The 24,452-nt window shown below is 43.1% G+C and overlaps 1 protein-coding gene across 1 annotated transcript in view; it reads right to left on the bottom strand.

The window, feature by feature from the left end:
- Positions 1 to 24,452, bottom strand: part of CLDN10 (claudin 10) — a 43,600-nt gene that overhangs the window by 2,354 nt on the left and 16,794 nt on the right. The window contains exons 3-4 of the mRNA XM_073664150.1: positions 22,382 to 22,463; positions 10,129 to 10,236 (exon numbers count right to left, since the gene is read on the bottom strand). Of these exons, the coding sequence (XP_073520251.1) occupies positions 10,129 to 10,236; positions 22,382 to 22,463 (190 nt within the window). The remainder of the gene's footprint in view (positions 1 to 10,128; positions 10,237 to 22,381; positions 22,464 to 24,452) is intronic.

Below are 24,452 nucleotides of genomic sequence, written 5' to 3'. Positions count from 1 at the left end.
TATGGTCTGTCCTGTCCACATATTCAGAATAATTTTTATTCAGATCACTAGAAAGTTCTAGTTGATTATTATAATTTCTATGAGACTCTTTTGGCCTCTGTCTGCTGAATCAAGCCGTTAAACATGTTTAGCGCATATTGTAGACATTAGGGCATATCCCGTGAGCTTTTCCTGGCGTATTCGCCAAATGTCGCCCCTGAACGGGATTCGATCAGACCCTTACTAATTTGTGCTTCTGTTCCTTTCCTTCCAGATTACAATTTAATCAGATGATGAAGCCTGCAGTCTGAAGGGTAAATTCTTCTTCAAGCTTACTTCATGGCAAGCAGTGAGAGAAAATATAAACCTACGTTTGTTTCTGGCTTTCATGCAGAATTGATAATGTCAGATGAAAAAAAGATCAGGAGAATGTTAAAAGGGAAGGTTATTTTTGAATAATTAAAACCTGTTTCTACATAGTTTTCTTTCATTTTCTGTAAATGACCATGGGGGCAGCCATCTTTACTGAGCTGTAGAATGCACTGTTGATGGAAACCGATCCATGGGCAGCATGTAACAGACACTGGCTGTATGATTTCAGCCATACATGTTTGACTCCAAAATGCTGCGGCGTTTCAGAGAAAAACATATTTTCATAGTTGCCGGGGATCAAGCCACATGGGAGACTAATCGGATAGGGGGATCCCTGGCGGTTTCTTGCCGCCCGCTGTCCTGGAGTGACAGGACTCCCTCTACCTGCGTGTTAAGGGAGAGACCTATCATTCAAGGAGAGAGGGCAAGGAGAAACCGCTGTAGATCCACCTGTCCAACTAGTCTCCTGTGCTCCGTCTCCAGCGGCTATTACACTGCTTTACTCTTAAATTCCGCAGCATTTAAGAGTCAAACATACCTGACTGAAATCATGCGGCCAGTGTCTGACACATGCTGCCTGTGGATGAAACAGCATGTGTCAACTGTCATGTTCCCTTTAACTCAGTGTGAGACACCCATGAAAAAGGACCTATTCCATTAGCGTATGTGCACACAATGTCTTTTTCAGACAGTTTTTCAAGAGGAAGACTCTTCAGGAAATTTCTGAGATTTGTTCCTGAAGTGTCTTTTTTAGAACCTTTTTGTAATTTCCTGAGACGTTTTATGATTGATGGCATTTTTTTTTTACCGTTTTTCCATCGTCTTTGGGAAGACGATGTGTTTTCTGGACTTTTTTAAAATTCTATTCAACAAAGAAGAAACTGCTAACAGTTTTTAAATAGAAAACAATGGCAAAAAGCTTAGCAAGACATCTGGTTGTCTAATTAGCATCTTTTGAGCCTTTGTATTGACTTATATTATAACGTATAGAGCACCTTCAGAGAGGAAAATGCCTGAAGAATGTTCAGCTCACTTCTTTTAACTGCTTGACGTCTTTGGAAATCTGAAGCGGTTAAAAGACTCTCAAAAGTCTGAGCATAAGAACAGCAGGTTGTATTCATATAGAAATCTATATGTTCATTTTATTGAGTGTCTAGCTCTTTCTCAGGCAGATTTCGAAGTAAAAACCTCCTAAGAAAGACAATGTGTGCACATACAGTTGTTGCTTCCGATACGAAGTAGTAAGACTGAATCAGGCTATGTGCCCACGATGCCGAAATACTCCGGATTTTTCCTGAGCGTTTCTGCATCTCCCCTGGCAGAAAAAACGCATGCGGATTGCACATGCGGATTGCACATGCGGATTGTACATGCGGATTGTACATGCGTTTTTCCTGCCAGGGACATGCGGATGTGAAGCGTTCTTCACATGCATTTCCGCATGCGGGTTGTCAAGCGCTTTCCAAGCGATTTTAGCTTCACTTGGAAAGTGCTTGACAACTTGGTCACACTATATAAATCCATGCAAACAGCATAGATTTATATATTGTGACCGTAAAAGAATGGTAAAAAATACAAAAATAAATCTATACTTACCTTCCGATGGCCCCTGCAGTCTTGCTTCGCTCCGTTCTCCCTTGCCGGCAGATAGCGGTACACTGAAGGACCTGCCGACATCAGCGTCGCGTGACCCGTCACATTACTATGACGTCAGCGCAGGTCCTCCAGTCCTTTGCGATTTGCCGGCATGAGAGGACGAGCGCACCGAGGGCCATCAGAAGGTAAATATAACATTTATTTTTTATTTTATTCTTTTTTTTACAGGTTCTATGGTACCCGGGTCCAGAGGAGAGTCTCCTGTCCTCCACACCCGGGTACCATCATTGGAACCCATGGATTCCGCATGTACATATGCAGTGATGCGTAATCCATACGTTCCCAAGCAAGTCAATGGTGGTGAAAACGCAGCACTTCCGCAAAATAATTGGTAGTGCTGTGTTTTTTTCCGCAATGATAATCCGCAGCGGAAATTTCCGCAGCATGTGCGCAGCACATGCGGATTATCATTGGGGAACATGGCAGGCCTTCTACCATGCGTTTTTAAGCGTTTCTGCAGCGTTTTTGCCGCTGCGGAAACGCTTAAAAAATGCATTGTGGGCACAAAGCCTCAGTCTTACTTCAGTTTGTATTTGTTTTGTGTTTGTAGAGGATTAACACATTTCTCCCATAATTGAAAAAAATGGTTTAACTCTTTGTGTAATGATGCTTCTACCCAATCAATCTGGAATACAGTACAGACCAAGAGTTTGGACACACCATCTCACTTAAAGATTTTTCTGTATTTTCATGACTATGAAAATTGTACATTCACACTGAAGGCATCAAAACTATGAATTAACACATGTGGAATTATATACTTAACAAAAAAGTGTGAAACAACTGAAAATATGTCTTATATTCTAGGTACTTCAAAGTAGCCACCTTTTGCTTTGATGACTGCTTTGCACACTCTTGGCATTCTCTTGATGAGCTTCAAGAGGTAGTCACCGGAAACGGTCTTCCAACAATCTTGAAGGAGTTCCCAGAGATGCTTAGCACTTGTTGGCCCTTTTGCCTTCACTCTGCGGTCCTGCTCACCCCAAACCATCTCGATTGAGTTCAGGTCTGGTGACTGTGGAGGCCAGGTCATCTGGCGTAGCACCCCATCACTCTCCTTTTTGGTCAAATAGCCCTTACACAGCCTGGAGGTGTGTTTGGGGTCATTGTCCTGTTGAAAAATAAATGATGGTCCAACTAAACGCAAACTGGATGGAATAGCATGCCGCTGCAAGATGCTGTGGTAGCCATGCTGGTTCAGTATGCCTTCAATTTTGAATAAATCCCCAACAGTGTCACCAGCAAAGCACCCCCACACCATCACACCTCCTCCTCCATGCTTCACGGTGGGAACCAGGCATGTAGAGTCCATCCGTTCACCTTTTCTGCGTCGCACAAAGACACGGTGGTTGGAACCAAAGATCTCAAATTTGGACTCCTCAGACCAAAGCACAGATTTCCACTGGTCTAATGTCCATTCCTTGTGTTCTTTAGCCCAAACAAGTCTCTTCTGCTTGTTGCCTGTCCTTAGCAGTGGTTTCCTAGCAGCTATTTTACCAAGAAGGCCTGCTGCACAAAGTCTCCTCTTAACAGTTGTTGTAGAGATGTGTCTGCTGCTAGAACTCTGTGTGGCACTGACTTGGTCTCTAATCTGAGCTGCTGTTAACCTGCGATTTCTGAGGCTGGTGACTCGGATAAACTTATCCTCAGAAGCAGAGGTGACTCTTGGTCTTCCTTTCCTGGGGCGGTCCTCATGTGAGTGAGTTTCTTTGTAGCGCTTGATGGTTTTTGCAACTGCACTTGGGGACACATTCAAAGTTTGCCCAATTTTTAGGACTGACTGACCTTCATTTCTTAAAGTAATGATGGCCACTCATTTTTCTTTACTTAGAATTTGTATTATGGCAATAAAAAATCAGCTAACAGTCTATTCAGTAGGACTATCAGCTGTGTATCCACCTGACTTCTGCACAACACAACTGATGATCCCAACCCCATTTATAAGGCAAGAAATCCCACTTATTAAACCTCACAGGGCACACCTGTGAAATGAAAACCATTTCCGGTGACTACCTCTTGAAGCTCATCAAGAGAATGCCAAGAGTGTGCAAAGCAGTCATCAAAGCAAAAGGTGGCTACTTTGAAGAACCTAGAATATAAGACATATTTTCAGTTGTTTCACACTTTTTTGTTAACTATATAATTCCACATGTGTTAATTCATAGTTTTGATGCCTTCAGTGTGAGTGTACAATTTTCAAAGTCATGAAAATACAGAAAAATCTTTAAATGAGAAGGTGTGTCCAAACTTTTGGTCTGTACTGTAGATAAGAGAGTTTATCTAAGAAGATATGTACAGTGTAAAGGTACCGTCACACTTAGCGATGTTACAGCGATCCCGACAACGATACGACCTGTCAGGGATTGTTGCTGCGTCGCTATGTGGTCGCTGGTGAGATGTCAAACAGTGAGATTTTCCCAACGACGCAGCAACGATACGGCGACCTGTAGCGACCTGTATAACGATGTCGGCGGTCGTTGGGACCCTGTCACATAGCAGCTACTCTGACGATTCAGACCTCGATGAGGGACGACTTCTCAGTTCTGAGTAGCCAACGAGGTCGTTGGTAAGGTGTCAAACACACTGATGCATGCTACCCAGCGGGACCTCAACTATCAAAAAATGGTCCAGGCCATTTCGACATGACCAGCGATCTCACAGCAGGAGCCTGGTCGCTGCTACGTGTCAAACGTAGCGAGATCGCTGCTGAGGTCGCTGTTGCGTCACAAAACTTGTGACTCAGCAGCGATCTCGCTTAGTGTGACGGGGGCTTTAGAAGATCTGTTTATCTAGCTGTTTGATTGTTTTTCTGACAGCCTTAGATATAAGAGCAACCAACAGTTTTTTTTACTGGTTTTGGTGTCATTCAGTGAAACGTACTTTATTGTAAATACTTTAAAATAATTATTCCATGAAAAATAAATGTGACTAAGTGCATAATAATTGCATCACCCCAAAGTGCAATGTAGTAATAAACACCGTCGTTCGTCTAAAGATTATAGAGAAGGGATATTTAGGCCGGAAAGGGGGATTGTCATTTAATTGTGAGTGTAACAGAGTGTAACAAATTCTAGCTCTATTTTGTGACAATTAATATCCATTAGATAGGGGATCCCTTGTACGTATTCATCAAAATGTCCAAAATTGACAAGAAAGCACACATATTTTCAATCCCACCGCATATATTATGTCATTATTATGTAAAGGGCGAATCTCTGTTTCACATTAGTCTACCAGAAGTCTGATTAATCTCTTACAGTTGAGATGATCATTGTAAGTACAGGAGTCTCTAATATCACAGCTGAAATCAGTCAAGATCACACAGCCAGGATCTGATTCATGGTAGCTGTGGTTCAGGCAGCATGAATCTAATTACAGGTTCCCCTTAAATAGTCCCTGACCATTCTAAGTTGGGTTGCCAAAATATATACAGCATTAATATTTGAGGGAAGTAGATTCCTCTTTTTGTGCTGTGTTGTTTGTATACACTTAAACTCACCTTAGGTCCATGATAGCTCAATATAAAACCCCAAAACAACGAGTCAATATGCTTGATTTCCCTACATCTCAGGTAAATGCCTTAGGTATGGAATGTATTAAAGGGGTTTTTCCACAAACAAAAGTTAATTTTAATCAATAGATCTTGGAATAATAATGACTTCCACATTTGGATGTCTTTAAATAAAATGTTCCTGTGCTGAGATAATCTTATACACGTGCCCCTGCTGTGTACTGTGTAATGGCTGTCTCTGACCGTACAGGAACATGGTCAGATTATACCACAGCTGCCGGGTATAGGAGGAAGCAAAAGAGAATATACAGCCAGGACAGTATGGGGTCACAGCTGATTCTTTTTGTGAGGTAAAACAGTTGCCTGACTTTTTTCAAACAATGTTTTACTTAAGAAAGAATAATTTGCTATCCCCCAGCTGTCCTGTCTGTACTTTTTTGCTTCCTCACCTGCCCAGGAGATGTGGTATGATCAGACACAGCCATTACACAGTACACAGCAGGGGCACATTTATAAGATTATCTCAGCACAGGAACATTTTATTTAAACACATCCAATTGTGGAACTTATTTTTATTCCAAGATCTATTGATTAAAATAAACTTTTGTTCGTGGAGAAACCCCTTTGAATCAGAGTTTTTGAAAGACCACCATCTTTAAGACATTTGCTCTTTCCAAAAATGATAATGTAAAACCTCTACCAGGTGAGTTAAATGAGTTGTCCCACAAAGTACATTTTAATCCACAGATCTTGGAATATAAATAAGTTTCACAATTGGATGTGTGAAAAAAAAATGAACCCGTGCTGAGATAATCTTATGAAGAACATGGTCTGAACATATCACAGCTCCTGGCCTGGGAGGAAGCAAAAGAGTGTACAGACAGGACAATATGGTATCACAGCTGATTCTTTCTCTGAGGTAGGGCATGTTTAAAAGCAACAGCAAATGTTTTACCTCACAGAAAGAATCAGCTGTGACCCCTTGCTGTAATATCTGTATACTCTTATGCTTCCTCCCCTGCCCAAGAGATGTGGTATAATCAGACCCTGCAAGTGATAAAAGCTGTGGAGGGAAAGAGCTCACAAAATCAAGTGACCCTTTTAGAAGAGGATAAAAAGTAAAAAATATGGTATGGCTCACCTAGGGGATAGCGGTTTAAAAGATCCAACCGTTGCTGTTTCGTGGCTGGTGGAGACCCCCCCCCCCCCTCAGATAAAATTCAGCAGAAGACAAAATACACTTTAACCCCTTTCTGACGTGTGACCTAATAGTACGTCATGGTGATCTGGACCGATTGGACCAATGACGTGCTATTAGGCCATATGGCAATCGCACCCGCACACAAGCGGTGCTGAGCGATCGCCGCCGGGTGTCAGCTGATAGTACCGGGTGTCAGCTGTGACAATGTGCAGGCAGGGAGCGGTCCTGCACCGCTCCCTGCACATTAACCCCTTCAATGCTGCGATCAAAGTCGATCGCAGCATTGCGGGGGCAAGGGGAGGTGATCACCGATATTCACCTCTCCTGCCGGCGTCCAACGCTGTCTGCCGCGGCTCCCGGATGTTGCCATGACGACCCGATGTCGTCATGACAACATCCGGGTCACCAGACAGTAGGAAGATACTTTGGTCATGCGCAGTGCATGACCAAAGTATCATCTTCTCCCTCTGCAGCAGTGACAGCCTGTATGGCACAGGGAGCTGCTGCTGCCCTCTATGCTATACAGGCAATCTGAAAATAAAGTGGGAAAAGGTGTAAAAGTAAAGAGAATCAGAATGTGAAAAAAAAAAAATTAAAAAAATTGTAAAAATATTTTTAAAAAAAATGAAAAAAATAATCGAAAAACATAAAAATATATTGTACCCATAAATAAATATTATTGTGGAAAAAAACAACAATAAAAGTACACATATTTGGTATTGCAGTGTCCGGAACGACCTGTCCTATAAAACTGTCCCACTAGTTAACCCCTTTAGTGTAGACGGTAAAAAAAAAAAAAGACATGCTTTATCATCGTACCGCCGAACAAAAAATGCAATAAAACGCGATCAAAAAGACGAATGCAAATAAAAATGGTACCGATGAAAACGTCATCTTGTCCCGCAAAAAAAAAGCTGCCATACAGCTCCATCGGCCAAAAAATAAAAAAGTTATAGCTCTCAGAATAATTCGATACAAAAAAATTTTTTTTAATATAAAATAGTTTTTATTGTGTAAAAACGCCAAAACATAGAAATTTGGTAATGCTGTAATCATACTGACTCGAAGAATAACGCTGCCTTATCAATTTTACCACACGCGGAATATAAAAAAAAAACAATTCCGGAATTGTTGGTTTTTGTTTATTCTCCCTCTCAAAAATCTGAATAGAAAGCGATCAAAAAATGTCATGTGCCCAAAAATGGTACCAATAAAAACATCAAATTGTCCCGCAAAAAACAAGCCATCACATGACTGTCGGACGAAATATGGAAAAATTATAGCTCTCAAAATATGGCGATGCAAAAACTAGTCTTCGCAAAAAAAAAAAAAGCGTTTTTAGTGTGTGACAGCTGTCAATGATAAAAACGCGATATGAATCTGGTATCTCTGTAATCGCACCGACCCGAAGAATAAAGCGGTCTAATCACTTATACCGCACGAGGAACGGCGTAAAAAAATAAACTCTAGGGTTAGGGTTAGGGTTGTGCCAGGCTTAGGATTGGGATTTTTTCAAAAGTAAAGAAAAAAAATGACGATGATATGGCGACTAATGTTGAGCGCAAGTGCTCGCTACTTGAGTTTGCATCGGGTGCTCGGGTATGCACCGAGTATAGCGGGTGCTCGAGTGACATGCTCGAGTCTCTTCCCCATATGTTTTGCTGCTGTTATACAGCCAAAAAAATCTTGTGGGGAATGCCTGCCATGCACGAGCGATCCCTGCATATTGTTTTTTTTTGTGTGTCTAATAACCGTAAAACATGCTGGCGGGGACTCGAGCATGTCAATTGAGCACCCGCAATACATGGTGCATACCCGAGCACCCGATGCAAACTCAAGTAGCGAGCACTTGCACGCAAGACTAATGAAAACTTATTCAATATGATGACCTAATGTTATCAAATTCGGTGTCATACCTCTGGGTTCAAAATGTTCACTATACCCCTTGATAAAAACCTTGAGGGGGCTAGTTTTCAAAATGGGGTCACTTGTGGGGGGTTTACACTGTTTAGGCGCATCAGGGGCTCTCCAAAAGCAACATGGCGTCCGCTAATTATTCAAGCAAATTTTACATTCAACAAGTCAAATGGCGCTTTTTCCCTTCCGAGCCCTGCCGTGCGCCCAAACAGTGGTTTTCCCCCACACATGAAGTATCGGCGTGCTCAGGAGGAATTGCGCAACAAATTGCATGGTGCAATTTCTCCTGTTACTCTTACAAAAATAAAAAAATTGGGGTCTAAATTAACATTTTTAAATGTTCATTTTTTTCTTCCACATTCCAAAAATTCCTGTGAAGCACCTGAAGGGTTTATAAACTTCTTGAATGTGGTTTTGAGTACCTTGAGGGGTGCAGTTTTTAGAATGTTGTCACTTTTGGGAATTTTCTGTCATAAAGACCCCTCAAAGTCACTTCAAATGTGATGTGGTCCCTAAAAAAATGGTTTTGTAAATTTTGTTGGAAAATTTAGAAATCGTTGGTCAACTTTTAACCCTTATAGCTCCCTATCAAAAAAAAAAATTTTGTTCCAAAATTGTGCTGATGTAAATTAAGCATGTGGGAAATGTTATTTATTAACTATTTTGTGTGACATACCGCTTTGATTTAAGGGCATAAAAATTCAAATTTTGAAAAATGCTACATTTTCAAAATTTTCGACAGAATTTCTGTCTTTTTTTTTTCACAAATAAATGCAAGAGTTATCAAAGAAATCTTACCACTATCATGAAGTACAATATGTCATGAAAAAACAGTCTCAGAATCAGGGGGATCCGTTGAAGCGTTCCAGAGTAATTACCTCATAAAGTGACAGTGGTCAGAATTGTAAAAATTGGCCTGGTCATTAACGTGCAAACCACCCTTGGGGGTAAAGGGGTTAAAATAGGCTGCATGGTTGGAAGAACGTCTCTTGCTGCAAAAATAGTAGATAAAGGTTCTTTTATTGGACAACATGTTTCTTTTTTCAAGTAAAAAAAATAACAGATGTTCCTGCACGGTCAGACACAGCCATTACACAGTACACAGCAGGGGAACATTTATAAGATTATCTCAGCACAGGAACATTTTATTTACAAGCATCCAATTGAGTAACTTGTTTTTATTCCATGATTTGTTGATCAAAATGTACTTTGTTCATAAGAACCTTGTCGTACAAGTGGCATACAGTAAATGAATAGTTTTCCCAGTGTAAGATCATTTATATTGTGGTGTTCCATTCATCTGGAAGTATTTTGAATATTTCTTAACATTAACTCCATAGTATTTGTCATTAATGGCTGAGAAAAATGTGAAGAATGAAATACCCTGATTGATAGAAGTAAAGATAGTCATAATCCACGGTTCTAGAACCAATCAGCTCTAAGGCCAACCTTTCTTTAAAGAGTATAACAAATGAAAGTACTGCCGCATTACCTTAAAATAATGTGTTGGGCTGATGTTGTGCAGCAAAATATAAATCCTCCCACCAAGCAGAGAACAGATCCGGTCCACCCAATAAACAGTGCTGTCCCAAGCTCATATCTGCAAATTAATGATATGAATGTCACATAGCCAATCTGAGATATTTATGGTAATATATGAAGTACATTTTAATATGTAGAAGGGGCTTATAGCATCCATCCTGACAGTGGCCACTGTCAGGCGTATACTTCTGAGCGCATTCACACTGCAGTGTTTCCCTAGCTTTGCATATACTGTTGCAATCAAAATTATTCACCCCCCATTGCAGATTAGGTTTATTTGGAAAATGTACAAGCTTTCTGCCATTTGCAATAAATCAAACAAGAACAGTTTAAGTATCTCAACTAGTGTTGAGCATTCCGATACTGAAATATCGGGTATCGGCCGATATTCACTGTATCGGAATTCCGATACTTAATTCCGATACTTTTATAATATCGAATACCGGAATCGGAAGTTCCCATAATGCCTGCGCTCTGCAGTGTCTGTGAAGGATGACAAGCTGGATGGCAGCGCTCAGCTGCGATCCAGCTTGTCATCAGAATGCCATCCCAGCGTGGGAGAATTCTCCTGACTGTTTAAAAGCCGGCGCGCGGTAAAAAGCCGCCGGCTTTTAAACAATCACGCAGCCCCATACTGCTTCCCCGCAGCCTCCCACCCCGATCCTCCGCTCCCCTCGCCACCTCCAATCCCAATCGTAAATTAGGACCGGGCGGGGAGTGCAGCACCAAGGAGCGAAGGACCCGGGCGGGGAAGCCGGCAGTGAAAAGACTTCACCGCCGGCTTTCCCGTTCTGTGCTGCGCTTTCCCGCCGGTTATTTCAAATGAACAGCTGAGGTATCAGGTGATGCCGATCAGCTGTTAATTTGAAGTAGCCGCGGTGCCCTCAGAGGGTTCATGTGAGTTCATGCTTGACTGCATGAACTCACATCAACTTTCCCACGGCCGCACAGGTCAGCCACTCCTCCCAAACCCGTCATGATTAGTGTGTGCGGGGTGTGTGTGCGGGGTGTGTGTGTGTGTGCGGGGTGTGTGTGTGTGTGCGGGGTGTGTGTGTGTGCGGGGTGTGTGTGTGCGGGTGTGTGTGCGGGGTGTCTGTGCGTGCAGGCAGACATAGGCCGATGTGACACTACTACTCCCATCGGCCTATGTCTGTCCCCCGTCCACTCCTGCCAGCAGGATCAGCTCGATGGGAGCAGTAGTTCCCATCAGCCTGATCCTGCTATTTAAATTGCCCTACTGTGTCCCCAATAAATGTTAAATACATGTCATTGGTGGCCAGTGGTTACCTAAAAGAAATTAGTTCATACATTACCTGTCCCCGCCGATCGCCACCTAAAATAAAGTAAAAAATAAAAAACTACACCTATACTCACCAAGACACCTAATTCCCCGAAGCCATCGATCTCCTGTAATAAAATATAAAATAATAAACCACAACCTTATCCTTACCCCTCCGTAGCAGTCCACGAGTGTCCCACGAAGATCTCCAGTTCAGAGCAGCCACATAGAATGTGACCGCTCTGAACCGCTGCCGCCGCTAGAATGACGGGGCCGTAAGGGTTCACCGGAGTTCAGGCAGCGCTGCTCCGGTTAGCTCCTTTACGGCACTGCTGTATCGTGAGAAATTCCCACGGTACAGCACTGCCGTAAAGGAGGTCTCCGGAGCTGCGCTGCCTGAATGCACTCCGGTGACCTCAGTCAGTGGCTCCCGCTGCCGGGAGCGGACGTGTTCCCGGCAGCGTGAGCTTACAGCAGCCATGCACAGCTGTCACCATCTCCAGATGTGACAGCTGTGCATGGGAGATGAGCGCAGGAACGTGGACAGGTAACTATTTTTTTTTTAGTAAACTAAGAATTAAATAAAATGGTGTTTTATTTCAAATAAATTTTTTTTTTCTGGGTGTAGTGTGTTTTTTCTTTTTAACACTTTGTAGGTTAGTAATGGGGGTGTCATATAGACGGCCATCATTACTAACCTGGGCTTCATGGCAGCTGGCGCTGACATGAACCCCACCACTATTACCCCCTGCCACCGCACCAGGGCAGCGTGGAAGAGCGAGGCTAAGTGCTAGAATTGGCGCATCCTATGGATGCGCCATTTCTGGGGCGGCTGACGGCTGGTGTTTCTAGCCTGGGAGGGGGCCAATATTCATGGCACCCTTCCTGAGCTATTAATATCAGCCCCCAGCTGTCTGCCTAGCCTTTGCTAGCTATTAAAATAGGGGGGACCCCATGTCATTTTTTTGGGGGGGGTCCCCCATTTTAATAGCTAGTAAAGGCTAGGTATTCAGCTGGGGGCTGATATTAGTAGCCTGGGAAGCTCCGTGGGTTTTACCCCCTTCCCAGGCTTCAAACATCTGCCCCAGCCGTCTGCTTAACCTCCGCTAGAGACTAAAATTAGGGGGGCCCCCACGTCATTTTTTTGGGGGGGGTCCTCCATTTTAATAGCTAGTAAAGGCTAGGTATTCAGCTGGGGGCTGATATTAGTAGCCTGGGAAGCTCCGTGGGTATTACCCCCTTCCCAGGCTTCAAACATCTGCCCCAGCTGTCTGCTTAACCTCCGCTAGAGACTAAAATTATGGGGGATCCCACGCCATTTTTTTTTAAAATAAATCCTTTATTTTAACACTAAATGACATTTGAGGACTTAATAAAGATGCAGTCCCTAAATTATTATTTATTTTTTAATAAATTTTTCCCAAAACTTTTGACGTGGGCTTCGCCATATTTTTGTATGCCAGCCAGGTACAGCATCCAGCTTCTATGAACACGCCATTTTCCGGGGCGGCCGCGGACTGCAATTTTCAGCGGGGGGGGGGGGCAGAAAGCTTGGGCCTCCCTGCGCTGCAGATTCCATCCCCCAGCTGCCTAGTTATACCTGGCTGGACACAAAAATAGGGAGAAGCTCCACGTTTTTTTTTTTTTAATTATTTCATGAAATTCATGGAATAATTAAGAAAAAAAGGGCTTCCCTATATTGTTGTGTCCGGCTAGGTACAAATAGGCAGCTGGTGGTTGGGGGCAGCCCGTTCCTGCCTGCTGTACCTGGCTGGACACAAATATAGTGTGAAGCCCCACGTCAATTTTTTTTTAATTATTTCAGGAAATTCATGAAATAATTAAAAAAAAAAATGTGTGGCGCTTCGCCCTATTTTTGTGTCCAGCCAGGTACAACTAGGCAGCTGGGGGCTGGAATCTGCAGCGCAGGGAGACCCAAGCTTTCTGGGCCCCACCCGCTGCAAATTGCAGTCCGCAGCCGCCCCGGAAAATGGCGCGTTCATAGAAGCGCCATCTTCTGGCGCTGTACCCAACTCATCCAGGGCCCTGGTGCGGTGGCTCACTGGGTAATAAAGGGGTTAAGGCCAGCTTGGCATTATCAGCTGGCCCTAAGCCCGAAATTCATGGGGTCACGCCAATATTAGACATGACCGCCATGAATTTCTAGTAAAGTATTTAAAAAAAACACAAACACCCAGAAAAAAGTCCTTTAATTGAAATAAAGACACAATTCTTTATTGTTCTAAATTAAACCATACTTACCGCCACGCCCATTCCAGCTGAAGCAAACGATCTCCTGCAATAAAAGTAAAATAATAAAGCAACCTCATCCTTACCTTTCCATGGTTCCCAGGACAGCTTCAGCTCTGCTACATCGAGATGACAGGCTGGACCGCAGCAGAACGCTGCCATCCAGCCTGTCATCCCGCGGACACTGAGAAGCGCAGGCATGCTTGCGCTCCTCAGTGTCTCTCTGTGACGTCATCCAGATGAGCCGAGGTCATGTCCAATGAACTCAGCTCACCTCATGCACGTCACTGACAGCGTGGGAAAATTCTCCTGCACTCAGCGCTTCAGCGTGAGAATTCTCCCACGCTGTCAGTGACGTGCATGAGGTGCGCCGAGTTCATTGGACATGACCTCACCTCATGCACGTCACTGACAGCGTGGGAAAATTCTCACGCTGAAGCGCTGAGTGCAGGAGAATTCTCCCACGCTGTCAGTGACGTACATGAGGTGAGCCGAGTTCATTGTCGGCTCATCTGGATGCCGTCACAGCCAGACACTGAGGAGTGGAAGTATGCCTGCGCTTCTCAGTGTCTGCGGGATGACAGGCTGGATGGCAGCGTTCTGCTGCGGTCCAGCCTGTCATCTCGATGTAGCAGAGCTGGAGCCGTCGTGGGAGCCATGGAAAGGTAAGGATGAGGTTGCTTTATTATTTTTCTTTTATTGCAGGAGATCGTTGGCTTCAGCTGGAATGGGCGTGACTGTAAGTATGGTTTAATTTAGAACAATAAAGAATTGTGTGTTTATTTCAATTAAAGGACTTTTTTCTGGGTGTTTGTGTTTTTTTTAAATACTTTACTAGAAATTCATGGTGGTCATGTCTAATATTGGCGTGACCCCATGAATTTCGGGCTTAGGGCCAGCTGATAATGCCAAGCTGGCCTTAACCCCTTTATTACCCAGTGAGCCACCGCACCAGGGCCCTGAATGAGTTGGGTACAGCGCCAGAAGATGGCGCTTCTATGAATGCGCCATTTTCCGGGGCGGCTGCGGACTGCAATTTGCAGCGGGTGGGGTCCAGAAAGCTTGGGCCTCCCTGCGCTGCAGATTCCAGCCCCCAGCTGCCTAGTTGTACCTGGCTGGACACAAAAATAGGGCGAAGCTCCACGTTTTTTTTTTTTAAATTCATGAAATTCATGGAATAATTAAGAAAAAAAGGGCTTCCCTATATTGTTGTGTCCGGCCAGGTACAAATAGGCAGCTGGTGGTTGGGGGCAGCCCGTTCCTGCCTGCTGTACCTGACTGGACACAAATATAGGGCGAAGCCCCACATCAATTTTTTTTAATTATTTCATGAATTTCCTGAAATGATTTAAAAAAAATTGACGTGGGGCTTCGCACTATATTTGTGTCCAGCCAGGTACAGCAGGCAGGAACGGGCTGCCCCCAACCACCAGCTGCCTATTTGTACCTGGTTGGACACAACAATATAGGGAAGCCCTTTTTTTCTTAATTATTTCATGAATTTCATGAAATAATTAAAAAAAAAAAAAATACGTGAAGCTTCTCCCTATTTTTGTGTCCAGCCAGGTACAACTAGGCAGCTGGGGGATGGAATCTGCAGCGCAGGGAGGCCCAAGCTTTCTGCCCCCCGCTGAAAATTGCAGTCCGCAGCCACCCCGGAAAATGGCTGGATGCTGTACCTGGCTGGCATACAAAAATATGGCGAAGCCCACGTCAAAAGTTTTGGGAAAAATTAATTAAAAAATAAATAATAATTTAGGGACTGCATCTTTATTAACTCCTCAAATGTCATTTAGTGTTAAAATAAAGGATTTATTTTAAAAAAAATTGACGTGGGGCTTCGCCCTATATTTGTGTCCAGCCAGGTACAGCAGGCAGGAATGGGCTGCCCCCAACCACCAGCTGCCTATTTGTACCTGGTTGGACACAACAATATAGGGAAGCCCTTTTTTTCTTAATTATTCCATGAATTGCATGAAATAATTTAAAAAAAAAAATGCGTGGGGCTTCGCCCTATTTTTGTGCCCAGCCAGGTACAACTAGGCAGCTGGGAGCTGGAATCCGCAGCGCAGGGAGACCCAAGCTTTCTGGGCCACCCCCGCTGCAAATTGCAGTCCGCAGCCGCCCCAGAAAATGGCGCGTTCATAGAAGCGCCATCTTCTGGCGCTGTACCCAACTCATCCAGGGCCCTGGTGCGGTGGCTCACTGGGTAATAAAGGGGTTAAGGCCAGCTTGGCATTATCAGCTGGCCCTAAGCCCAAAATTCATGGGGTCACGCCAATATTAGACATGACCACCATGAATTTCTAGTAAAGTATTTAAAAAAACACAACACCCAGAATAAAGTCCTTTAATTGAAATAAACACACAATTCTTTATTGTTCTAAATTAAACCATACTTACCGTCACGCCCATTCCAGCTGAAGCCAACGATCTCCTGCAATAAAAGTAAAATAATAAAGCAACCTCATCCTTACCTTTCCATGGCTCCCACGACAGCTTCAGCTCTGCTACATCGAGATGACAGGCTGGACCGCAGCAGAACGCTGCCATCCATCCTGTCATCCCGCAGACACTGAGAAGCGCAGGCATACTTCCACTCCTCAGTGTCTGGCTGTGACGGCATCCAGATGAGCCGAGGTCATGTCCAATGAACTCAGCTCACCTCATGTACGTCACTGACAGCGTGGGAAAATTCTCCTGCACTCAGCGCTTCAGCGTGAGAATTTTCCCACGCTGTCAGTGACGTGCATGAGGTGAGCTGAGTTCATTGGACATGACCTCACCTCATGTATGTCACTGACAGCGTGGGAGAATTCTCACGCTGAAGCGCTGAGTGCAGGAGAATTTTCCCACGCTGTCAGTGACGTGCATGAGGTGAGCTGAGTTCATTGGACATGAACTCGGCTCATCTGGATGACGTCACAGAGAGACACTGAGGAGCGCAAGCATGCCTGCGCTTCTCAGTGTCTGCGGGATGACAGGCTGGATGGCAGCTTTCTGCTGCGGTCCAGCCTGTCATCTCGATGTAGCAGAGCTGGAGCTGTCCTGGGAACCATCGAAAGGTAAGGATGAGGTTGCTTTATTATTTTTCTTTTATTGCAGGAGATCGTTGGCTTCAGCTGGAATGGGCGTGATGGTAAGTATGGTTTAATTTAGAACAATAAAGAATTGTGTCTTTATTTCAATTAAAGGACTTTACTCTGGGTGTTTGTGTTTTCTTTTAACTTTGACTATGGGGTTAGTAATGGGGGTGTCTTATAGACGCCTCTCCATTACTAACCTGGGCTTGATGTCAGCTGGCATTATAAGCTGACATCAACCCCAACCCTATTACCCCCTGCCACCGCACCAGGGCAGCGTGGAAGAGCGAGGCTAAGTGCCAGAATTGGCGCATCCTATGGATGCGCCATTTCTGGGGCGGCTGACGGCTGGTGTTTCTAGCCTGGGAGGGGGCCAATATTCATGGCACCCTTCCTGGGCTATTAATATCAGCCCCCAGCTGTCTGCCTAGCCTGTGCTAGCTATTAAATTAGGGGGGACCCCACGTTATTTTTTTGGGGGGGTTCCCCCATTTTAATAGCTAGTAAAGGCTAGGTATTCAGCTGGGGGCTGATATTAGTAGCCTGGGAAGCTCCGTGGGTATTACCCCCTTCCCAGGCTTCAAACATTTGCCCCAGCTGTCTGCTTAACCTCCGCTAGAGCCTAAAATTAAGGGGAACCCCACGCCAATTTTTTTTTAAATAAATCCTTTATTTTAACACTACATGACAAGTACAGTAATCAACACTGTCACTGTACTTCATATATATGTGACTGACATGTTTCGATCTATCTAATCTATGTGTGATTCTCTATTCCTTCTATTCTAAATTGTCGGGTACAGATGCTGAATTGCCGGCCGGCTTTCTTAAAGAGACGGTGCATGAAAACACTATTATTTTTTTAAATAAATCCTTTACACTAAATGACAAGTACAGTAAGCAACACTGTCACTGTACTTCATATATATGTGACTGACATGTTTCTATCTATCTAATCTATGTGTGAAGCTCTATTCTTTCTGTTATAAATTGTCGGGTACCGCTGCTGAATTGCCGGCCGGCTTTTTTAAAGAGACGGTGCACGAAAACACTAATATTTTTTTTTAATAAATCCTTTACACTAAATGACAAGTACAGTAAGCAACACTGTCACTGTACTTCATATATATGTGACTGACATGTTTCTATCTATCTAATCTATGTGTGATTCTCTATTCTGTCTGTTATAAATTGTCGGGTACAGATGCTGAATTGCCGGCCGGCTTTTTTAAAGAGACGGTGCACGAAAACACTAATATTTTTTTTAATAAATCCTTTACACTAAATGACAAGTACAGTAAGCAACACAGTCACTGTACTTCATATATATGTGACTGACATGTTTCTATCTATCTAATCTATGTGTGAAGCTCTATTCTTTCTGTTGTAAATTGTCGGGTACCGGTGTATGCCGCTGATGAATTGCCGGCTTTTCATGTCATTCTACATTATTCTTAGTTGTTTTACTTCATGTAGAATTAACCTACAAGGAAAGAAAGGGTTTATTTTCATTCCGATATTTGTGTCCCATTGACTTGCATTGGTTTCCGGTATCGGAATCGGCGATATCCGATACTTTTTGGGTATCGGCCCGATCCAATCCGATACGATATTTCCTGATATCGGAAGGTATCGCTCAACACTAATCTCAACATAACTAATACAACAAGTGATTTCTCCAAATTCAACACAAAATGCCACTTCTAATGACTACAGTAGTCTCAGAATTATTCAGCCCCCTGATTAGAATCTCTCTTAAGAGCACACATTTGTCACTGTATCACACGTGTTTGACATAAAACACATTTAATACCTGGACTGGCTGGGGGGGTTATTGATTGTAACATTTGAAAGCAAATTAGAAATTTGGCTCAGTCAAGAGAGTGGACCAAAAGGTTAAGAGAAAACATCATTGCTGAGTAACCATTGTTTTCTTTTGTTTTTTGTTTTTAATTTGTCATACATACATATATATATATATATACAGTACAGACCAAAAGTTTGAACACACCTTCTCATTTAAAGATTTATCTGTATTTTCATGACTATGAAAATTGTACATTCACACTGAAGGCATCAAAACTATGAATTATCACATGTGGAATTATATACTTAACAAAAAAGTGTGAAACAACTGAAAATATGTCTTATATTCTAGGTTCTTCAAAGTAGCCACCTTTTGCTTTGATGACTGCTTTGCACACTCTTGGCATTCTCTTGATGAGCTTCAAGAGGTGTTCACCGGAAATGGTCTTCCAACAATCTTGAAGGAGTTCCCAGAGAGGCTTAGCACTTGTTCGCCCTTTTGCCTTCACTCTGCGGTCCAGCTCACCCCAAACCATCTCGATTGGGTTCAGGTCTGGTGACTGTGGAGGCCCGGTCATCTGGCGTAGCACCCCATCACTCACCTTCTTGGTCAAATAGCCCTTACACAGCCTGGAGGTGTGTTTGGGGTCATTGTCCTGTTGAAAAATAAATGATGGTCAAACTAAACGCAAAGCGGATGCAATAGCATGCCGCTGCAAGATGCTGTGGTAGCCATGCTGGTTCAGTATGCCTTCAATTTTGAATAAATCCCCAACAGTGTCACCATCAAAGCACCCCCACACCATCACACCTCCTCCTCCATGCTTCACGGTGGGAACCAGGCATCTAGAGTCCATCCGTTCACCTTTTCTGCGTCGCACAAAGACACGGTGGTTGGAACCAAAGATCTCAAATTTGGACTCATCAGACCAAAGCACAGATTTCCACTGGTCTAATGTCCATTCCTTGTGTTCTTTAGCCCAAACAAGTCTCTTCTGCTTGTTGCCTGTCCTTAGCAGTGGTTTCCTAGCAGCTATTTTACCATGAAGACCTGCTGCACAAAGTCTCCTCTTAACAGTTGTTGAAGAGATGTGTCTGCTTCTAGAACTCTGTGTGGCATTGACCTGGTCTCTAATCTGAGCTGCTGTTAACCTGCGATTTCTGAGGCTGGTGACTCGGATAAACTTATCCTCAGAAGCAGAGGTGACTCTTGGTCTTCCTTTCCTGGGGCGGTCCTCATGTGAGCCAGTTTCTTTGTAGCGCTTGATGGTTTTTGCAACTGCACTTGGGGACACTTTCAAAGTTTTCCCAATTTTTCGCACTGACTGACCTTCATTTCTTAAAGTAATGATGGCCTCTCGTTTTTCTTTACTTAGCTGCTTTTTTCTTGCCATAATACAAATTCTAACAGTCTATTCAGTAGGACTATCAGCTGTGTATCCACCAGACTTCTGCACAACACAACTGATGGTCCCAACCCCATTTATAAGGTAAGAAATCCCACTTATTAAACCTGACAGGGCTCACCTGTGAAGTGAAAACCATTTCCGGTGACTACCTCTTGAATCTCATCAAGAGAATGCCAAGAGTGTGCAAAGCAGTCATCAAAGCAAAAGGTGGCTACTTTGAAGAACCTAGAATATAAGACATATTTTCAGTTGTTTCACACTTTTTTGTTAAGTATATAATTCCACATGTGTTAATTCATAGTTTTGATGCCTTCAGTGTGAATGTACAATTTTCATAGTCATGAAAATAAAGAAAAATCTTTAAATGAGAAGGTGTGTCCAAACTTTTGTTCTGTACTCTATATATATATATATATATATATATATATATATATATATATATACATACATACATAATGAAACTAAGAGACTTTGTAATATACAGTATCTTGTGGGGAAAATCTTCTTTCTCCTCTTGACTAATCTTTCATTCTCACTTCTTGGGTAAAATTTGTCTTCAGTGAACACAGACATTCCCATTACTGAGATAGGAGATGACAGTTGTTGTTTATAAAGCTCTATGGAGAGGGGAAGAGGCAGACACAGATATTCTGCCTCTTAGTAGGAGAGTATAGGTGTTTTTATTTTAATGGTGCCAAACATGAATGAGTAGTAGTAGTGGACAACCCCTTTAAACCCAAGAGTGACTGCAAAAGACCTGCAGCAGGATTTGGGGGCAGCGGTTACTGAGGTTTCAGTTTGTACAGTAAGTCGCATTGGTAAACGCTGAAGGTCTCCATGCCTGGTGTCCAAGACATACACTTCTACTAACCTAAAAGAACAAGAAACGTCAGCGCCAGTGTGCTGAAAACTATATACAGTATATAAACTCCGGGTACGGACTGTGATGCACAGCTGGACGCGGGTCCTCTGACCTTAACTTCAGTCTCATATATTAGTATGGAGGCCTGTATCCAGTCAATGCATTATCGTCTGTATATGGACCATTTCTTCTGACAAACTTCTGAATGAGGCTTAAAAGTGCTCTGCTAAAGATTCTTGTCATGAAGGAGTTGAATAACTCTGAGACTGCAGTAGTCTTTAAAAGTGCAATTTTGTCTTAAATTTGAAGAAAGCTGTAAGAGAACAAAATTAATGCAGGTGTGAACAGAGTCTTAGGAGGTTTCATCTGTCATGTTGTTAATTGCTGCTGTTCTGTTAAATTGATGTAACTCCCAAACCTTTAGGCTAGGAGAGTGACCAGATCTATTTAGGTCCCCAAATAAAAAAAATAAATAAATTGTCAAGTAAACTTCCACATTTCAGACTTTGTAGTCCTTAGTCATAGCATAACCCTTAACCCTTATTTAAATTTGGGGACCACAATACAAACCTATAATTTGTGTTGACCCGACAGCAGGTAGCCTTGATTTCCATTTCCTGAGGGTGACTATTACTCACACTACACTAGCCATTCAAGAAATGAGTGGGACAAAAACCTATTAAAGGCCCCGTCACACTAAGCGATATCGCTAGCGAGATCGCTGCTGTGTCACGGTTTTGGTGACTCACCAGCGACCTCACCAGCGATGTCGCTATGTGTGACACTTTGCAACGATCAGGCCCCTGCTGTGAGGTCGCTGATCGTTGCAAAGTGTCCTGGACCATTTTTTGGTCGTTGGCCTCCCGCTGGCCAGCACACATCGCTGTGTGTGACCAGCGGGACCAACGATCTGGCTGGTAACCATGGTAAATATCGGGTTACTAGGGGCACGCGCGCACTTAGTAACCCGCTGTTTACCATAGATACCACTCTGCTACGGTGAGCGGAGGCTCCAGCGCACCGTAGCAGAGTGGTATCCATGGTAAACAGCAGGTTACTAGGGGCACACGCGCACTTAGTAACCCGATATTTACCATAGTTACCAGCCTGCTCCTGCTTAAGCAGCAGGCTGGTAACGGGAGCAGGACATCGTGGAACGATTCTTTCCACGATATCGCTGCTCCCCTCATCGCTGGTGAGCCTGCCTGTTTGACAGCTCACCAGCGATGTATTAGCGATGCAGCAACGATCCCTGACAGGTCGTATCGTTGTCGGGATCGCTGCTGCATCGCTTAGTGTGACGGGGCCTTAACAGTCTGTTTCTAGCCAGCATCCCAGATGTAAGTAGTTTCCTATAGTCTGCTGAGTCAAAGAATGGTAGAGTTTGGAGGGGCCTCCAGGGTCATCGTGTCCAACCCCCTGATCAATGTAGGATTTACTAAACCATCTCAAGACCCAAGATGGCAATTATACATTTGTACCAGGTGTTATTAATATGATTAAAGAAAACTTACTTTGCTGTTACATGTGTAGGGTCGAAAAATTCCACCGTAGTTTTATGCGCATAAAGGGAACAACCAGCCAGGGAGCTTATACCTAAAAAACATCATAAGGCAACCATCTTAAGGCTAAATTCACACGACTATATTAAAAAATTGTCAGAGTTTCATCCAGAAAGCTTGTACTATTTTTTTCTCACTTGTCATTCGTATGCAGTCCATATGCAATATGTTTTTTTACAGCAGCTGCTATTTACAAGACCATTTACAGTTTCCTATTATACAGAATTGCAAAGTATCCATAAAAAATCAGATGCTATACTGTGTGTGACGCTGAGTCACTTCTCACAGACAAGCCATGAGTCAGGATAGTCAAGGAGTCCGACATCAAAAGCCAGGAGGGTACCTCATAAACAGAAGGAAGAGACAAAGGCGTAGTCAGGTAACGGTTCGAGGTCAAAATACCAGGAAGATAGCGGATCAGAACACAGGGGTTAAACAGACGGATGGTCAGAACAGGGTCCAAGGTCAGGCAACGAAAGATCAATTCACAGAACACAATGCACAGACAAACCACACAAAAGCTGAATGTACGTCTGGCATAGGTCTTGGACTAACAGGCAGGCTAAGTAGCCGGCAATCATCTGGGACAATGGACACCTGGAAACAGCTATCACCTCCCAGTCTCAGATTGGACAGCTGAGCGGTCTATCAAAACACCAACATTTCAGCACGCCCCTGCATCAGATTGGACACTAAGCTATCAATAAAAGCACTGACAGCTTCAGCACACCCCTGTGTACCAGATTGGATGGCTGAGCCGTCAGTAACTGCGTCCCAGACACGCTGAGGGGTGGAATCGTGACACTGACTCCGTACGACATCTGATTTTTTTTGTGCACCTATAGATTGAATGGGGGATTCTCACCCGAAACAGGGAAGAAATTACTGCATATTACGATTTTTTTTTCAAACACAGATTCAGTCAGTAAAAAAAATTGTTCATCTGCACTGCCTCATTGAATTGGTGCGAGTGCGGTCCGTTTTCCACAGACAGCACTAGGACCAAAAATATGGTCATAGGAACTTTGCCTTATAAACATCTTTATGTGTTGAAAGGGAACCTGTCAGGTCACCTTACTATCTCAAATCACCACTATAACATAATTTATCCCAGATTATAGCTGTATTCTCATAAATTCTTTTTAATCCATAGCTCAGAATATGCAAATGAGTCAAGACTAGTCCAAAAGGACATCATCTCCCTAAAACCAGGGTCACATGAGCGATGATTCTCTCATGCAAGAGAATCAGATCGATTATGTAAATGACACTCAGCTCAAACTATGTGTAAGTTTGATCAAAGTTTCAGTTTACTATGATCTGAGTCTCTCATCCGAGACCACAGATATGGCGAAGACGGAGAATTTAATTTCTCCATCTTCTCCATTGTTTGTGTCCATGTAAATCAGACTTCACTCGGATGACATCCAAGTGCAGTTTGATGTTTCACACGCAACCATAAACTTGTATGGGTGCACGTGGTCTGACTTGTGGAGCCACTCTCAGCATGCTTCAATTTTTTTTCTCATGCCGAATCGACTAGTTTGGGAGCAACAATATCCTGGCTGACTAGTCCTGACTCATTAGCATATGACGAGCTGCGGAATAAAAATTAATTGTAATTAGACTTAATTTAACATGCGTTTTCTTAGAATAGGTGTTGCTGAATGACCATAAAACCTATTATAATGGTGGGTGTTCTTTCCTACTTTTATCTTTTGTCTACATGAAAAATTAGTGTTTCAAAAATACAATGAATTCCTGAGTCCTCTTGTGTCATGTATGCATAGACACTTTTAGCATATATCTCTTGTGCTACCTCTCTGACTCTCACTATCCATACAGATAGCAAATATTTATTTCTTATTTTCCCAAAAATCGTCCAAAAACAATTCTAAAATTTATTGGTTGAGAAACAGGTAACAAAAAATGTTTGCATGATTTTAGTTTTTAATTTAATATACTTTAAATTGAACAGTAATTTTAAATTATCTTCAGATATAACAATGAGCAATATTTTATC

Source organism: Phyllobates terribilis, unplaced genomic scaffold (genome assembly GCF_046119375.1).
Source record: "Phyllobates terribilis strain yellow unplaced genomic scaffold, ASM4611937v1 Scaffold_2__4_contigs__length_985480577, whole genome shotgun sequence".
NCBI classification, from domain to species: domain Eukaryota; kingdom Metazoa; phylum Chordata; class Amphibia; order Anura; family Dendrobatidae; genus Phyllobates; species Phyllobates terribilis.
Note: the sequence above shows the minus strand (reverse complement) of the source record. Positions and strands in the feature narration are given on the sequence as shown.